Here is a 17,435-nt window from a genome sequence, read left to right on the forward strand (position 1 = left end):
GAACCCTCAAGTTTGGCCCCATGCTCTCCCAGCTAAAGGTTCAGGAGTGGATAGAACTCCAAACGGGAAGAAAAATTACATTAAAAGTGTTGCCATGTGTTATGTCATTCCAAAAACAGAATGCAATTATCTACCTTTCTGTAATGCAGTTAATGAAATTTTTAAAAATAATACATTTAATAAATGAGTACAGTTCTCCAGGCGGCTGGCGCACCCACACATACAGTACACTTTGAATTTGAGCCTTGGCAGGAAAGAAGCAGGTTTTTATAGCTAATGAGGCCAGCAGAGTGCACTTTCTGAACAAAAAGACAAATGACAGGAATGCAGAAGCTAAAAGCTGTGTCAAGCTGTGGAATATGATAGCAATTCCTCACGTCTTCCAGAATATGCATGCAGCTTGGAAACCCTCTACGCAACGTTTGGATTAAACACCCATATCTGCCAAAACTGATTAGAAATCAAACCACTTACTCTGCACTTTCAGCCTTTATCCCATTGGGCCCAGAGAAACCCAGCATCCTAGCTTCCAAAAATTTTTAAACTAAGTTGCTTTGACAGCTGGTGTGCACTCTGCTCAACCTATATCTATCCATCAGGGCTCTACACTCAGTGTGTCACACAGTGGAGCAAGAAAACAATAAATTTATGAAATTGATATTATGATTTATTGCTTCAGATCTGAAACTCAAGTTTTTTTGCAGATATATTGCAATTTTAATAAATTAACTTATTTGCATTGAAAATATTTTGACTCTTCAGACATGCAAGGAATTTCTGCTGGTGACCTTCAGTTCCTCTGCTCTTAATGAAAGACTACTGAGGGAGACGTGTAGAATCCCTGCGGACGTTTAGTCACAAATTGATGCATTTCTGTATTCTCACGATTATTACATTTGCCTAACACGTGAAAGCCATAAAATGATAGGATCATACAACCCTGCAGCACAGAAGGAGGCCACTCAGCCCATCATACCTGTCCTGGTCATTTGGAAACACTATCCAATTAGTTCCACTCCACTCTCTTTCCCTGTAGCCCTGCATTCTTTAAGTATATATCCAATTTTCTTTTGAAAGTTACTATTTCAAGCAGTTCATAATGACTCGCTATGATTTCAACCACAATATTGAGGGGTGGGGATGGGGAAATTACAATAGTTAAATCTCTTGTGCCAGGCTATGACAATACAGCCACAGCAAAAGTGATGTGACATTGTACCAGTCATTTCTGAAAGAATATTACTTATAGATCAGTGTGCCTAATAAGGCATTTGTGCTATTTTATGTTTTTCTTTTGTGCCCATATAGATTCAATTATTAGTGAAAAACTTATTTATACCACCAATGAAAATGCCATACTCTTAGTGTTAGGATTAAGGACAATATATCCTAACTCCTCATATGAATCAAAACTCTACCAAGACAGTCACTGCAGAATGCACAATAAAATTCACAGCCTGACAGAATTTATAGGTTTCACTGACAGTGCTAAAGACAACTGCACAGTCCTTTGGAGATACTCATCTAGAGGTAGCTTATGAAGAAATATATAGACAAAATATATAGTACACTACTTGCTGACTCAGTCAGCCAGTGTTTTTTAAGATGGGAAATGAAAGACAAATAATACAATCACATACTATTTGTAACAATTTCTAGTTGCTGATAGGTACTTACCAACAAATGAGGTTTCTCCCAGATATCCCCTGCGCTTCAGTGAAACCTCCAGGAATTTCGAATTCTCATCTATTAGGTAGTACTCCTTCTCCAAAGAGATCCAAGCCCAGTTCAAACGGAAAAGCTGATTCTTCAACTTATTACCACCTGCATAACAATTACCGAGAGCACAAATTTAGACATGTGCCATACGAGCTGTAAGTAATTGTTGTATTGTGTGACGGCAAGGATAACATTTACAATAGGGCTAATAATTCATAGGACACAATCCCAGCACTGACGCCAGATTTGCTAGGTCAGTAGAAGGGTACCTCTTTTTTATGGGGCTGGCGGATTCCCAAGGCATTACAGATGCATCCCACCTGCTCCATTCTGCTGGAAACTCTGGCACCCGCCAAGTCATTTCCCTAGCCTGGATTCAACCACCCCCACCCCCCACACCCTTCCCCAGCCCTGCCATGCGGAGCTAACTTCTGGCCTTCTGAAAAAGTGTACACTTCATCGGATTTTGCACACTGGCTTCCAGTCTTATACTAGTCCCCACATGAGCTGGAAAGTGGGGTGTTCCTGGCCCTTCTGATATGCCTGATCTTGTAAGGGCTCTTTCCCTTGCAAGCCTGACCAGGTTTTTCAGGTTGAAGTTGGAACCTGGCATATCCCGGTCCTGGGCCTTTCTCTTGAGTTACGGTGACAATTCAGGGGAACGGCTGAGGAAATTCATCGGGAGTGAAATTGGTGTATGTCAGGAGCGTGAAATGGGCCTGTAGCAAATAGCAGCTATGGGCGGCACAGTGGCGCAGTGGTTAGCACCGCAGCCTCACAGCTCCAGGGACCCGGGTTCGATTCCGGGTACTGCCTGTGTGGAGTTTGCAAGTTCTCCCTGTGTCTGCGTGGGTTTTCTCCGGGTGCTCCGGTTTCCTCCCACAAGCCAAAAGACTTGCAGGTTGATAGGTTAATTGGCCATTATAAATTGTCACTAGTATAGGTAGGTGGTAGGGAAATATAGGGACAGGTGGGGATGTTTGGTAGGAATATGGGATTAGTGCAGGATTTAGTATAAATGGGTGGTTGATGTTCGGCACAGACTCGGTGGGCCGAAGGGCCTGTTTCAGTGCTGTATCTCTAATCATAATCAGCAGCTGATTTTCCATTGTTTCAGTTTTTATGTTCTTGGAAAATAGTGCCAAGATTCTATATTTTAATTTCAAACCAATTAAAAGCAACGATTAGACTAGGAAATGAGGCTCCAAAAAGAGTTTGAACTATTGTTCTGTGAACGTCACTGGAAAAAAGATCAGGTGTGGTAAAAAAAAATCAGCCGCTGATTCACTATGAGCCCGTTTCACCCCTGAGGTAGACCAATTTCACCCCCATAGTGTTTAATATAGCTTAAAAGTGATCTGGGAGAGGGGTGGGTGTAAATTCAATGGATCTAATAGTGTTTTATTATCCCATGATTTGTTTTGCAATTTCAGTATGGTGGCTCTTTTAGTAGAGTTAATAGGGAAATAAACAGTGCCAGCATAATTTCACGTTTAATGGAAAATTTCAAACTCTCACTCTAGACTGGCACAGAGATGCTCTTGTAGTTTGACCTAACACATCACCATACGTTACATATTTATTATACTTTACAAGATTATGTCTTTGCATATAAAGTATAGAAGTTACTAAATAAAATTTTGCATGTGCTTTTGGTCGCCCCATTGTCATTATATGTTGCATTTTCTATATGCAAATATGTTATTTTCCTTTTCCAATAACAGCAATGCATTCAAGTGCTTGAAACATAAAACCAAGGCTGGAATTTTACAGCCCCTAAATGAGCGGGCAGGTGGTGGTGGTGGGGGGGTGTAAAATTGAGTGGGAGGCGGGCGGGGGGGCTGTTCCCAGGCCTGCTACAATTTTACGTGGAGCGGTGACGAGAAATGGCCTGCCCGCCCCAGGCCAATGAAGTCCCTTAAGTGGCAGTTAAGGGCCTCCGCCTGCTGCCGCAGTATTTTCCTCGGCGGCCAGATGGCAAAAGCCTCATGAAACCCACCTGGTAAAACTAGGCAGCCTTTTTGCGGGCAAGGGGTTGGGCCCTCTTGATGGGGCCTCTGAGGGCCTTCCCCAAAGCCCCAACTGCCCCTACCACACAACACGCCCCCATTACCCCTAACCGACCTCCTCTTGCCTTGCTGGGGCCTGGCTGATTGTCCCTGGAGAGGCCCTAAAAACTTATTTGTCTTCAAGGCCGTCCTTCACCTTGCTTGCGTTGGGTGGGTGTAGGCCCAGCAGTGGCCACCGCTCCCAGTGGTGCTGTTGGGTCTAGGAGCTGCCAGCCCGCTGATTGGCCAGTAGCTCCATTAGACGGGACTTCCTGTCTCAAGAAGGTGAAAATGCTGCCCAAGACCAATTAAGCGCCTGGGGAGCAAAAAATCCCGGCTGGCTCCCCAGGCCCAGCGGAGGCGGGCTCACCACCAACTTTTTGACCAATGGGCGGAGCCTCCTGCCCAACGAAAAATTCCAGCCCAAGTCTCAAACAAGAATGCAGAGGTCTCTAATGTGTGGATATAGGCAGTTCATGGCTATAAAGAGTCAAACAGAACCATGCAATGAAAGGCAGGATGTGTTATAAATCATTTGTATCTGAGGCTGCAATAGTTCATGTAAAAAATGTAAAAATACCAGTCTATGATCACTATTTTAGAGATTACAACAAAACAGGAAAAAAAAATTATTATTTAGCCAACTCTGTGTTGAAGACAAGCTTAAATTTGCCCTGGATGAGTCTATACCACTATCAGGACAAGTCAGAGAGCGATGTCTACTTGAAATAGAGAAAGGCCATTTCTTAATTCCTGAAATAGAATTGGAAATTCCATTGCTGTACTTATCAAGTCTCACAAAACAAAATTTGAGCTCATCTCCAGAGCCAGTTGAATTATTGTGGAAAGGACCTGAAGTGCTTCATGTGGGGACCAAGAAGCGAATGCACAAACTTAGCCTAGGGCCTCATTTGAATTCAGCAGGCAGATACCGGATGTAGGTAGTGGCACAATATTGGATGGAGCCATAAAAGGAAGAGAAAGTCTCGACACTTAGAGAGGCAATAGGAACCTTGAAGGGACTGGTACAATATAACCCAATGAAAAAAATGTCAAGGTATGTGAAATTTCCAGTCCGCTGAAAAGAAAATATTAAAATTGACAGCTGTAAATGAGTTCTGGAGAGTCCGTTAATTTTAGCCTGCCAAAAGTTGTCATTTTTCATTTCTGTGGTCCTTTCCCTTCCTTTGATGAAATGGGACATCTCTTGTCAATGTGTGCATGCTGTTGCACCATGGAAGGGTTAGTAGAGGCAAACCAAGCAAGAGTCTGTACTTTCCAGCACTCGAATTTAGCAGGTATCAGTGAAAGGGCAGGTCCTTAGTGTAAATCAGCATGTGTGCTGCAAGCGCACATATACACACTTCTTTAAAGCGTTGTAATGTGCATTGTTATTTCAGAGCTATCCGGCTCGCTGGGGTGGCGTAAAATTCCGGCCTAGAGCTTGAATGTAAAAATCAAGGCTGATGCTCCAGTGCAGTACTGGGGGACTGTTGGAGGTGCTGTCTTTCAGATAAGACTTTAAACTGAGGCTCCATCTGCATGCTTAGGTGAATGTAAATTAACCAATCGCACTATCTTGAAGAAGAGCAGGGGAGTTATCGCAGGTGTCCTGGCTAATATTTATCCTTCAATCAACATCACAAAAACAGATTGGCTGGTCATTATCACATTGCTGTTTGTGAGTGTTTGCTGTGTGCATACTGGCTGCTGCCTTTCGTACATTGTTATGATCCTGTAGTTTTTTTTCCAGGAAGTATGCTGTGTGCCTTTAAGGCTGGAAAAGGATCAGTACTGCTTTAAGGCAGCAAACTCCAGGGTCTGAGTCAAAGAGGCATTCGGATACAGCCACTCAGGACCAAGGGCACAAGATACAATGTTGCCGATTGACCTTTAAAACTAGCCAAAAACTGGCTTTTGACACAGACAGACAGCTGGACCAGCATGAATGGAACAGAGATCTCTGATAACTTCAAATAAAGGAAGAGAAGTTAGACTGTGACAATCTTTAATCCCTCAAAAATTCTAAAAGCAAACTGATTTATTAAAAAGAGTTTGCAAGTTGCTAATTGCTGAATTTATCGCTGGAGAAGAAAGGTATCACTTCAACTGCTGAACTAGGCGACGAATTGTTCTACTGATGAAAAAACTTTTCTTCCCACCCGCAACCCCGCCCCCCCCACCCCATCAGACGCTGTGAGGACTTAAAGCAAACTTGGACTGTTCCACATTGGGACGATTCCACTTCAGCAGGAGCGTAAATCTGCAAGGACACTAATTTTTTCTATTTCAAATGTTGTTTATATCTTAGTTGTGTTTAAGAATTTAGTTTTTTCTAATTAAAAAGTTAATTTGTTGATCTAAAGGTTTGGTTAGCCTCATTCGGGGGTTGGTGGATGGTCAATTTGGCTGCGGTTTTCTTTAATTTGGAAAGTTTAAAATGATATGTTAGGTGATCTGTGGAGGGGCGGGACTGAATCAACAGTGCATTTTTCCCACCACAATCATAATCATATATTTTGATTGGGGGCTTTGTCTTGAGCGGTCAGTTGTAACAATTACAACAGTGACTACACTTCAAAAGTACTTCATTGGCTGTAAAGCGCTTTGAGACGTCCATTGGTTGTGAAAGATGCTATATAAATGCAGTTTTTTTTTTAAACACTCGCTTCTCACCGGGTGCATTGCATTAAAATTGGGGTTTTCTACTGCTAACAATATTTTATTTTTTGTACCTTTTTGAATATTTCAGTTGTAGCATGGACTAATAACATCTGTTTAGAATTTTTAATTGAATTTTACCAAATAATATTTTGACTTCAACTTGTTTTTTTTTTCATGACATTATTTTACAAGCACATTACAGGTAGAACTGACTACTAACTAGCACAGAGCACAAAGCCATTTTCTGTAGTGCGTAGAGGATTAAAAAGGAGCCAACAAAATATTTTAAATAAAAACAGAAAATGCTGGAAATATTCAGCAGGTCAGGCAGCATCTGTGGCGAGAGAAATAGAGTTAATGTTTCAGATCAATAACCTTTCATCAGAAAAGGTCACATAGACTTCAAGAGGACATAGATTGTCAGGTTGATTGAATGGGCTGACCCATGGCAGATGAAATTTAATGTAAAGAATTTTGAAGTGATACATATTGGTAGGAATGAGGAGAGGCAATATAAAACAAAAGGTTATAATTCTAAATGGGGGGGTGCAGGAGCAGAGGAACCTGGGGGTATCTGTGCACAAATTGTTGAAGGTTGCAGGGCAGGTCAAGAAAGCAGTTGATAAGGCATACAAGATCCCGGGCTTTATAAATAGAGACATAGAGAACAAAAGCAATGAAGTTATAGCGGATCAGCCTCAACTGGAGTACTGTGCCCAATTCTGGGCACCACTCTTTAGGAACGATGAGAAGGCATTAGGGAAGATGCAGAAAAGATTTACAAGAATGCCAGGGATGAGAGACTTCAGTTACATGGATAGATTGAAGAAGCTGAGGTTGTTTTCCTTAGGTTGAGAGGAGATTTGATAGAAGTGCTAAAAATTATGAGGGATCTGGACAGAGTAGATAGGGAGAAACAGTTCCCGTGGTGGAAGGGCCAAGAACCAGAGGTCACCGATATAAGGTGAATGTCAAAAGAACCAAAGACCGCCCGAGGAAATTTTTTTTAATGCAATGAATGTTTAGGGCCTGGAATGCACTGCCTGAGAGTGTGGTGAAGGCAGATTCGCTCATAGCTTTCAAGTGAGAATTGGATAATTATTTGAAGAGTAAAAGTCTGCAGGGCTACGAGGGAAGGCTGTGGTATGGGACTAGCTGAGTTGCTCTTAGTCATAGAGAGATACAGCACTGAAACAGGCCCTTTGGCCTACCCAGTCTGTGCTGGCCATCAACCATCCATTTATACTAATCCTACATTAAGCCCATATTCCCTACCACATCCCCACCTTCCCTCAATTCTCCTACCACCTACCTACACTAGGGGCAATTTACAATGGCCAATTCATCTATCAAACTGCAAGTCTTTGGCTGTGGGAGGAAACCGGAGCAGCCGGTGGAAACCCATGTGGTCACAGGGAGAACTTGCAAACTCTGCACAGGCAGTACCCAGAACCAAACCCGGGTCGCTGGAGCTGTGAGGCTGTGGTGCTAACCACTGCACTGCTGGCTTGAGCATGATGGGCCAGATAGCCTCCTTCTGTGCTGTAACCATTCTATGATTCCATGTATTACCTTTCTTTTCCTACACAAAAAAGGGGAGTCTTAAGAATACAGCTAACCGAACGCCAAGCACCTCACTTCTATAAAGACAGGCTTTCCCTGCCTCAGTACTGGCTTAAAACCTGTCACACTGGTGTCAACTTTTTGACTACACTACTGTGAAGCACGTCGAGATGTTTCCCCATGTTATATGCTCTATATCAATGCAAGTAGTTGTTAGTCTTGCAGCCACAATGCGGCTATGGTTAATTAAGCTGAAACTTCAATCAATTCAAGTTGGAGGGGTAGAGAAATTGCAATTACATTTTGTTCAATGTGTATTTTCAATCTGCAACAGAAAATTAAAGTTTCAAATACTGAATCTACCATTCCTCACCTTCGCCCTTTCAGGCACTGCAGGTTGATTAAATAAGGGCTAATTAAGCCATTTAAAGATACTCAAAGCATTCTTCTTAATTTTCTTCTGCACTTCCCCCCACCCCGCCCCTCCTACCACAAAACAAACTGTAGCTCGTGTCCCCACCAGGCCCCTTCCCTCCATATGACCTTGTCAAACCAAGGCAGGTTGATTCAAAAACAATGATGCTGGGATTCTTCAAACCCATGATTATCTAATTGGGAAGTCATTGCTATGACCAGCAGACTACTGCGCCGCCTGTGGCTAAATCTCTTAAAATTTTCTGAGACAATAAAACAATACATTGAAAGCCCTGTGTAGAATCAATGACCCTTTCTGGAATGTTTAAATTCATTTTATTGAAATAATGAATAAAAGGAAACATGTTTTGGCCAAAATACATAAGGCCAACACGGATTGGTCACTTAACGCATAATTAAAGTTAACAAAACACAAGTCTTTTACTTCACATGGAGAAAAATACACTTTAATATTACAAGCTGCAGAGGAATTTCAATACTTCAAAAGCTATGACTTGACTCTCATTGCCCTTTATAGTTCAAATGCAAAAGGATCATTAATCACTTTTACGAAATACTGGAATGGCAGTGTTACTGCTCTGCACCTCCTTGGTGCCTGCAGTATATTTTTTTTGTCCATTCCACTCCATCCAAGAGCTAAAAATGCAATTCAGAAATGTATATTAAATTGCAAGAGTGTGCTGTAATAGAATCATCCAATAACTTCAAATCAGCAGTGCTCCTGTACCCATTTATAGCAATTTCTACAACATTGTTTAATATAAGGGTCGGAAGCACTGTGTGGTCTGTAGCTTTTCACAAGGCCAAAGCTGTTTTATGCTTTAACACTCAGTAAACTGATACTTAAATTATTTTAGGCCTGTTCTACCTCATGTTTCAAGCAGAGAACAATAGGAAACGACATGTATGTGTTGTGCAGATTTTCCTTCTGAGAATTTCTAAACATGTTATTGCCAATTTAAAAATCCAGCAGGTATTTACACATTTAACACACCAGTCTGAATACAGAAAACTAGATACGAAAGCTAGAGTCAGAAATAATACTGCAGCCTTCAATGTCAGAAATAAAAATTTATTTTTGGAAAAGTAAAAATCAATTGCCTCTGACTTGTCACTCCTGTTGTCCACCATCAATACATCCCACATGTGACAGGCCAAATCACACTTTTTCCAACAAAATTCTGACTTTTAAACCTCACAGGTTGCACAAAGTGTGTTGGTGGAATTTGATACCTTTTCAAAGGACTACAAAAGTCATAGGGCAGCTAACCCCACAATTAACCCTGCCACAGGCTTTTGATTGTCTGATATATACAGACAGGCCACACTTAGGCAGTCCTCCTAATCTAGCAGTCGCAACTTTGATATAATTGTTTCAACAAAAGATTGGACTAAACCCGAACTGTGGAAAGAAGACAGATGGATTTAAATCAACTAGAATTAGTGCACAGTTGATGTTTTTAAAATGCAAGTTCTAGTTAAGATCAGTTCAGCCATTTTACATTGTTCAATATGCTTTCTTTCACATATTTATATCTTTAACTTGGAGACATTTTTCTTCACACTTAAGCTGAATCAAGGATTAATGTATTGTTGCTTTGCATATTTGTGGACTATATTGCATTGAGGTCAGTTTCGGTCATAGACAGAAATGGAACTAATTTTGAATACAGAGTAATCTTGGAACATCGCTGGTACAGTTAAAATTTATGTGCTATCCTGAAGGGGAAACCAGCACTGTTACAGTAACACAAGTAGATCAGCAAAAAAAATGGGGCATTGGAATTTTTTTAATTTAATTTTCATCTACAATAATAATGTTCTATAAAGATACTTCCTAAAAGCATTACTGCAATAGATTAGCATCTCACTTTGTTTACAAACAGAAATTTCTCTTTTGTTTGAAAAAAATTCCTGCCAACATATGGTCTTTTGAACAGAAGGTACTGAAAATGTTACAGATTACTCTGGGAATACAGTTTCCATCCCACCAATTCCAAACAGTAACATGCTGACAAATGAATGATTAGAAATCTTCAACAGGTGACTAGAGGTGTAGATGAGGGTAAAGCAGTTGATGTCGTCTACATGGACTTCAGTAAGGCTTTTGATAAGGTCCCACATGGGAGATTGGTTAAGAAAGTAAGAGCTCATGGGATCCAGGGTAATTTGGCAAACTGGATTCAAAATTGCCTGAGTGGCAGGAGGCAGAGGATGACGGTAGAGGGTTGTTTTTGCGAATGGAGGCCTGTGACCAGTGGGGTACCGCAAGAATCGGTGCTGGAACCCTTACTGTTTGTAGCGTACATTAATGATTTAGACATGAATATAGGAGTTATGATCAGTATGTTCGCAGACAACACGAAAATTGGTGGTGTCGTAAATAGTGAGGAGGAAGGCCTTAGATTACAGGACGATATAGATGGGCTGGTAAGATGGGCGGAGCTGTGGCAAATGGAGTTTAATCCTGAGAAGTGTGAGGTGATGCACTTTGGGAGGACTAACAAGGCAAGGGAATATACAATGGATGGTAGGACCCTAGGGAGTACAGAGGGACCTTGAGGTGCTTGTCCATAGATCACTGAAGGCAGCAGCACGTAGATAAGGTGGTTAGGAAGGCATACGGGATACTTGCCTTTATTAGCCGAGGCATAGAATATAAAAGCAGGGAGGTTATGATGGAGCTGTATAAAACACTAGTTAGGCCACAGCTGGAGTACTGTGTACAGTTCTGGTCGCCACACTATAGGAAGGACGTGATCGCAATGGAGAGGGTGCAGAGGAGATTCACCAGGATGTTGACTGGTCTGCAGCATTTCAGTTATGAAGAGAGACTGGATAGACTGGGTTTGTTTTCCTTGGAGCGGAGAAGGCTGAGGTATACCTGATTGAGGTATACAAAATTATGAGGGGCATTGATAGGATAGATAGGAAGAAACTTTTTCCCTTAGCGGAGAGGTCAATAACTAGGAGGTCATAGATTTAAGGTAAGGGGCAGGAGGTTTAGAGGGGAGTTGAGGAAGAATTTTTTTCACCCAGAGGGTGGTTGGAATCTGGAACGCACTGCCTGAAGGGGTGGTAGAGACAGGAACACTCACGACATTTAAGAAGTATTTAGATGAGCACTTGAAACGCCATAGCATACAAGGCTACGGGCCAAGTGCGGGGAAGTGGTCGGTGCAAGCGCATTGGGCCAAATGGGCTGTTTCTGTGCTGTAAAACTCTATGATTCGATGACTCTACCATGATCAACCCATAAAGCAAATTCCCAATTGCATCTGTTATAAAGGCAAACTGACTGGCACATTGTTACTTAATAGATTCTAAAACTCATAGACTGAAGTTCATCTATTTCATATTAGACGAATTACAACTTCATTTTGTTTAGCTAATAAATAACAAAAGGTACATTCCCATTGTTGGTCTGTGAACTCCAAAGACCACTTTAACTTTGTTTGTCTATGGGCAGTTTGGACTGTTCCAATACAAAACAGTTTGCTTCTTCAGCTATCTTGATCCTGCTTGTTCCTTAGATTATGAGTAGCACGTGAAATCATTTCTGTTAGTGGGATGAGATCTGGGAAATGATGGAAGAAACTGCCTTTTTTTCCCACAGTGAAAGGTAGAAGCATCATAAACCACTGTTTTGGACTAATCTGAAAGAACAAGTCTTTTATTTCATCTGTTCTTCCCCAACATGATTTGTTTCACATTTTTCTGGAATTAAAGATAAGTTTTTAAGGAGGAAATAAATAAATACATAATTGTAAATTTCAAATTCAATTAAGCTCAGCCCATTTAGAATTAGAATTAGAACATTACAGCGCAGTACAGGCCCTTCGGCCCTCGATGTTGCGCCGACCTGTGAAACCATCTGACCTACACTATTCCATTTTCATCCATGTGTCTATCCAATGTCCACTTAAATGCCCTTAAAGTTGGCGAATCTACTACTGCTGCAGGCAGGGCGTTCCACGCCCTTACTACTCTCTGAGTAAAGAAACTACCTCTCACATCTGTCCTATATCTATCACCCCTCAACTTTAGTTCAATATGGAATAACAAATGATGGTGGATAATCTTGCAGTTGTCAGGCAAACCCCCCACCTGGCAAGAATGAAGAGCACATTATTTCGCCACATGAACCTGAAAACTTAAAAAGTGCAAGACCCTGACTGGAAAGACATTTTTGCATACTAACAGACGGTGTTGAAACAATGGGGACCCAGTAGTTGCTTCCCCAATACACAGAAGTGGTCAGACCAGTTTTAGTCACATGACTAACTGGCTGTTGCAGAGGGTTGGACTGCGAGTTTTAAATTGGAGAACACAGTACTTGAGATCAGAAAGCTCCTGGCTCCTGGTTTCATAAGACCTCTCTCCTGTCTGCGCTCTCACCAGTTTCGGAAACCAATGAAGACACGTAAACTCAAAGAGAGAAAAAGTCTCCTACGTGAACAAGGTTTAAAAGGAACACTGGGCCCCAACGAAACGCAAGACCATATCTTCAATCAAGGACTACAGCGAGCTCGAGAAACAGTAACAAGATATCGCCTCAAACTGTTCTACTTATCTTTTCTTCTGCTCTTTTCTGTCCTTATTTGCATGTGTGTATCACATGTGCATGCTACCTTGGGGGCGTCATATATCCATAGGCGTTAACCATATTAGAGTTTAAGTTTAAGGTTTAATAAATTTAATCCTTCTTCTTTAAACCAAAGAAAGCCTGTTTGTGCTCATTTCTTTACCTTATAACTGGAAAGTTGTGGACAAGGATTCACAAATGGAGAGCCATGATAAACTGGTGCATGACTAAAATAGAAAATTTGACAGAGCTAAGTTTGTCTATCACAATCTTTCATGACCATTGTTCATGCTACTATGTGATCAAGTGGTAGGAGGTAAGATTCTACCTGAGCATGTTGAGCCAAAGCAGCTATTTGCTTCCTGAAACTGCAATTCTTGTATTGCTTCAATTGTTGAGAACTGTCTCAACTCACCTAACATGAGACAGCCCATCATTTTTGTGCACAACCTGAAGAATGTGGAGTACAGTGTAATGGTTAGTGTAACAACGATTTGCATTTAAGTAAAGCTCCTCAAATAAAAGACAGTCTTTAACTGCAGCAAGTAAACTAAACTCAAATGGCAAGGGGGACACTGGCTCTTTTTTTTCATTCATTCATGGGATGTGGGTGTCACTGGCTATGCCAGCATTTATTGCCCATCCCTAATTGCCCTTGAGAAGGTGGTGGTGAGCTGCCTTCTTGAACTGCTGCAGTCCATGTGGGGTAGGTACACCCAAAATGCTGTTAGGAAGGGAGTTCCAGGATTTTGACCCAGCGACTGAAGGAACAGCGATATAGTTCCAAGTCAGGATGGTGTGTGACTTCGAGGGGAACTTGCAGGTGGTGATGTTCCCGTGCATCTGCTGCTCATGTCCTTTGAGGTGGTAGAGGTCGCAGGTTTGGAAGGTGCTGTCTAAGGAGCCTTGGTGTGTTGCTGCAGTGCATCTTGTAGATGGTACACACTGCTGTTACTGTACGTCGGTGGTGGAGGGAGTGAATTTCTGTGGATGGTGTGCCAATCAAATGGGCTGCTTTGTTCTGGACAGTGTCGAGCTTCTTGAGTGTTGTTGGAGCTGCACCCATCCAGGCAAGTGGAGCGTATTCCATCACACTCCTGACTTGTGCTTTGTAGATGGTGGACAGGCTTTGGGGAGTCAGGAGGTGAGTTACTTGCCACAGGATTCCTAGCTTCTGACCTGCTCTTGTAGCCACGGTATTTATATGGCTACTCCAGTTCAGTTTCTGGTCAATGGTAGCCCCTAGGATGTTGATAGTGGGGGATTCAGCGTTCGTAATGCCATTGAATGTGAAGGGGAGAGGGTTAGATTCTCTCTTGTTGGAGATGGTCATTGCCTGGAATTTGTGTGGCACAAATGTTACTTGCCACTTATCAGCCCAAGCCTGGATATTGTCCAGGTCTTGCTGCATTTCTACACGGACTGCTTCAGTATTTGAGGAGTCACGAATGGTGCTGAACATTGTGCAATCATCAGCGAAGATCCCCATTCTGACCTTATGATTGAAGGAAGGTCATGGGGAGATGGTTAGATTCTCTCTTGTTGGAGATGGTCATTGCCTGGCACGTGTGTGGAGCGAATGTTACTTGCCACTTATCAGCCCAAGCCCAAGATATTCTCCAGGTCTTGCTGCATTTGCTGAACATTGTGCAATCATCAGCAAACTTCTGACCTTATGACTGAAGGAAGGTCATTGATGAAGCAGCTGTAGATGGTTGGGCTGAGGACACTACCCTGAGGAACTCCTGCAGTGATGTCCTGAAGCTCAGATGATTGACCTCCAACAACCACAGCCATCTTCCTTTGCGCTAGGTATGACTCCAACCAGCAGAGGGTTTTCCCCCTGATTTCCATTGACTCCAGTTTTGCTAAGGCTCCTTGATGCCATACTCGGTCAAATGCTGCCTTGATGTCAAGGGCAGTCACTCTCACCTCACCTCTTGAGTTCAGCTCTTTTGTCCATGTTTGAACCAAGACTGTAATGAGGTCAGGAGCTGAGTGGCCCTGGTGGAACCCAAACTGAGCATCACTGAGCTCATGGTCATGAATGCTTTTGAAGGCGGGGGAGAACAGAGAAAATGATTTTGGGAGAGGACAGGGCTTTATGGCTGAAGGATCAGTCTTTAAAGGTCCTGAGGATGGGCCAGGGATATAATCAGAGTCAGAGGAATAAAGTGTGTGGACTGGCAACTTATGAGATGGTGCTGCAAGATAAGGCAGGGATTCGAAAATTAAGATTGTTCCCTTGAAGTCCGTTCACTGGGGGCAAAGGAAGCCAAGTCAATGCAACTGGGTAAGAATGATATACATGCTGAGTACAGGACATTTAATAAGATGTAGCTTGGGTCACAGAGTTCTTCATTAATTAAAGATTGTTAAGGATACAGCTGGTTGAGGCAGCAATGGAGAGCACTACAGAAACCAACCTTAAGGCAATGAAGATTTGATCAAGAGTTCCAATAGAACAGAGCACAAAGCAGAGATATAAGCAATATTTGAGATGGAAGAATGTATCCTGCATGGTGGACTGAATGTGGTACAGAAAGCTCAGTGCAGAACACTGAAGTCTCAGGTTGACAACAAACAGACACAGTCTCAGTGAGCAGACAGGAAGGTTGATGGAGTAGGTACTAAAGAAATGCAAGTACTAATTGGAGCAGAATAGGCTGGCTTCAGTTCTGTCAGTTTTGAGTTGTAGGACATTATGATGAATGACACATTCAGCACTTGAGGTAGGAAAGGCAATGGACGACTATAACTTGGCCTGTGAGAATTAGATGGGATTTGTTTAATGAAGCTCAATTGCGATTGCCCTCTACGTACAAGGAGGCACAAAATTTGACCTGTCTTGGCTTCATTTGCAAATGGTTTTGCCCCTAGGCAGCACTCAATGCCATTCTTGGCTGAATGATCAGTGGGAAAAAGCAAGTGAAGGAGAAAATGGCCAGGATTTGAGGTGGCCAGCTCCATTTCCTACACCATTCCATCATGCTTCCTAGTAGAGTGATCAAAGAATCGGATTAATTGGTGGTGGTGTCCGCAGGCTAGACTGCTCTGCTCTCCTGCCCTTTGCATTCATTCTGTTGAATGATGCTTTTGTAAAGTTTATACGGGACAGATTTTTAGCATGCTTTTCCAAAAGTAAGAGGAACCACCTGGCTGCATGAAGTTTCACTCATATAATTAGTCAAATTTATCAGATTTCTGACAACGATCTTCTGTATTTTGCTTTGGGTTCATCTTAAATAATAATTATTTTAATTTTGTTTAGAGGCATCTCAATCTTAAAGAATAATATTAGATCATGAAAGTTTTCTGCAGTTGGTAAGGTTACATATGCATTACAAATATGAGAAGATAATCAGAAATTCATAACAATAGGTTTCGGATGCGGAAGTAGAATGCACTGCTGATAAGCAATGCTCTGCCTTAGTATTTTATAGAGCACTTTTACAGGAAAAGTGTGCTACATGGTATTCTTCTGTACCATACAGTCTTGGGAGGTCCCAAGTGCCTCTGCTATTTGGCAGGGTTATGTACACACTACAAACTCAATTCATGTTTCTAAACAAGGAAGGGGAAAGTTGACCAAGAGTTTTATCATCCAGTGACCTCTCCCGGAAGTGTGCATGTTATGCGAGGACAGGCTATGAAGGCTTGCTGACATTCACTTTCCAGACTCATACACAAAGAATAGACAACTTGTGTAAGGTGTCAGCGAGCTGTCAGAGCCCTCATCAGTAAAGAACAGCACTTTCAGGAAAGGACTGGAAGAAAGGAGTGCAGCCATTTAGTGGAAAAATACAGTGGAATACAAAAAGAAATTGGAATGTGAAAAGCTCCCCAAATGCTGATTACAGTTTTAAAAAATTAATTAAAATAAATAAGATACACAGTGCTTTAGCAGACTATGAGCTCTATACATAAACCCAGGGTCAGATTTTCAAAATGGGGTCAGGAACCCAACGGCCAGATAATTTCCAGGTCCCGACCCAACGCCTCAACTGCGTTGCTCACGCAAAGCTATTTTTTAGACAGGAGGCAAGCTTGGTACACAGTTAGTGGTACCGAGTGTTTCCAGGAGGTGGGAGCTGTCATAGAGTTATACAGCACAGAAACAGGCCCTTCAGCCCATTGTGTCTGTGCCGGCCATCAAGCACCTATCTATTCTGCAGAGCCATGACGGGGCCTGCTGCTGCCTTGCCAGAGACGGCAGGCAGCTCCTTAGAGGGGCAGCTGCATAAAAGAATAAGACGGTGTTCAAACATCCAAAACTGAGCTAATGTGCATGATCCGGCTCAAGATTCCCGAGGGCTATTTAATTTTTAAGCTGAAAAAAAAATGTTTCCCTTTGCCCTGCTGTGAACCCAACAGCTGTGCACAAACGTACACCAGACTGTTCGGGATCCCTGGAATCAAAT

At 42.2% G+C, this 17,435-nt stretch overlaps 1 protein-coding gene across 1 annotated transcript in view; it reads right to left on the bottom strand.

Annotated features, from left to right (window-relative positions):
- Nucleotides 1-17,435, bottom strand: part of LOC137371234 (FRAS1-related extracellular matrix protein 2-like) — a 280,561-nt gene that overhangs the window by 167,718 nt on the left and 95,408 nt on the right. Inside the window, exon 3 of the mRNA XM_068033445.1 lies at nucleotides 1,678-1,824. Within this exon, the coding sequence (XP_067889546.1) occupies nucleotides 1,678-1,824 (147 nt within the window). The remainder of the gene's footprint in view (nucleotides 1-1,677; nucleotides 1,825-17,435) is intronic.

The sequence above is a fragment of the Heterodontus francisci genome, chromosome 6, assembly GCF_036365525.1.
Source record: "Heterodontus francisci isolate sHetFra1 chromosome 6, sHetFra1.hap1, whole genome shotgun sequence".
NCBI classification, from domain to species: Eukaryota; Metazoa; Chordata; class Chondrichthyes; order Heterodontiformes; family Heterodontidae; genus Heterodontus; species Heterodontus francisci.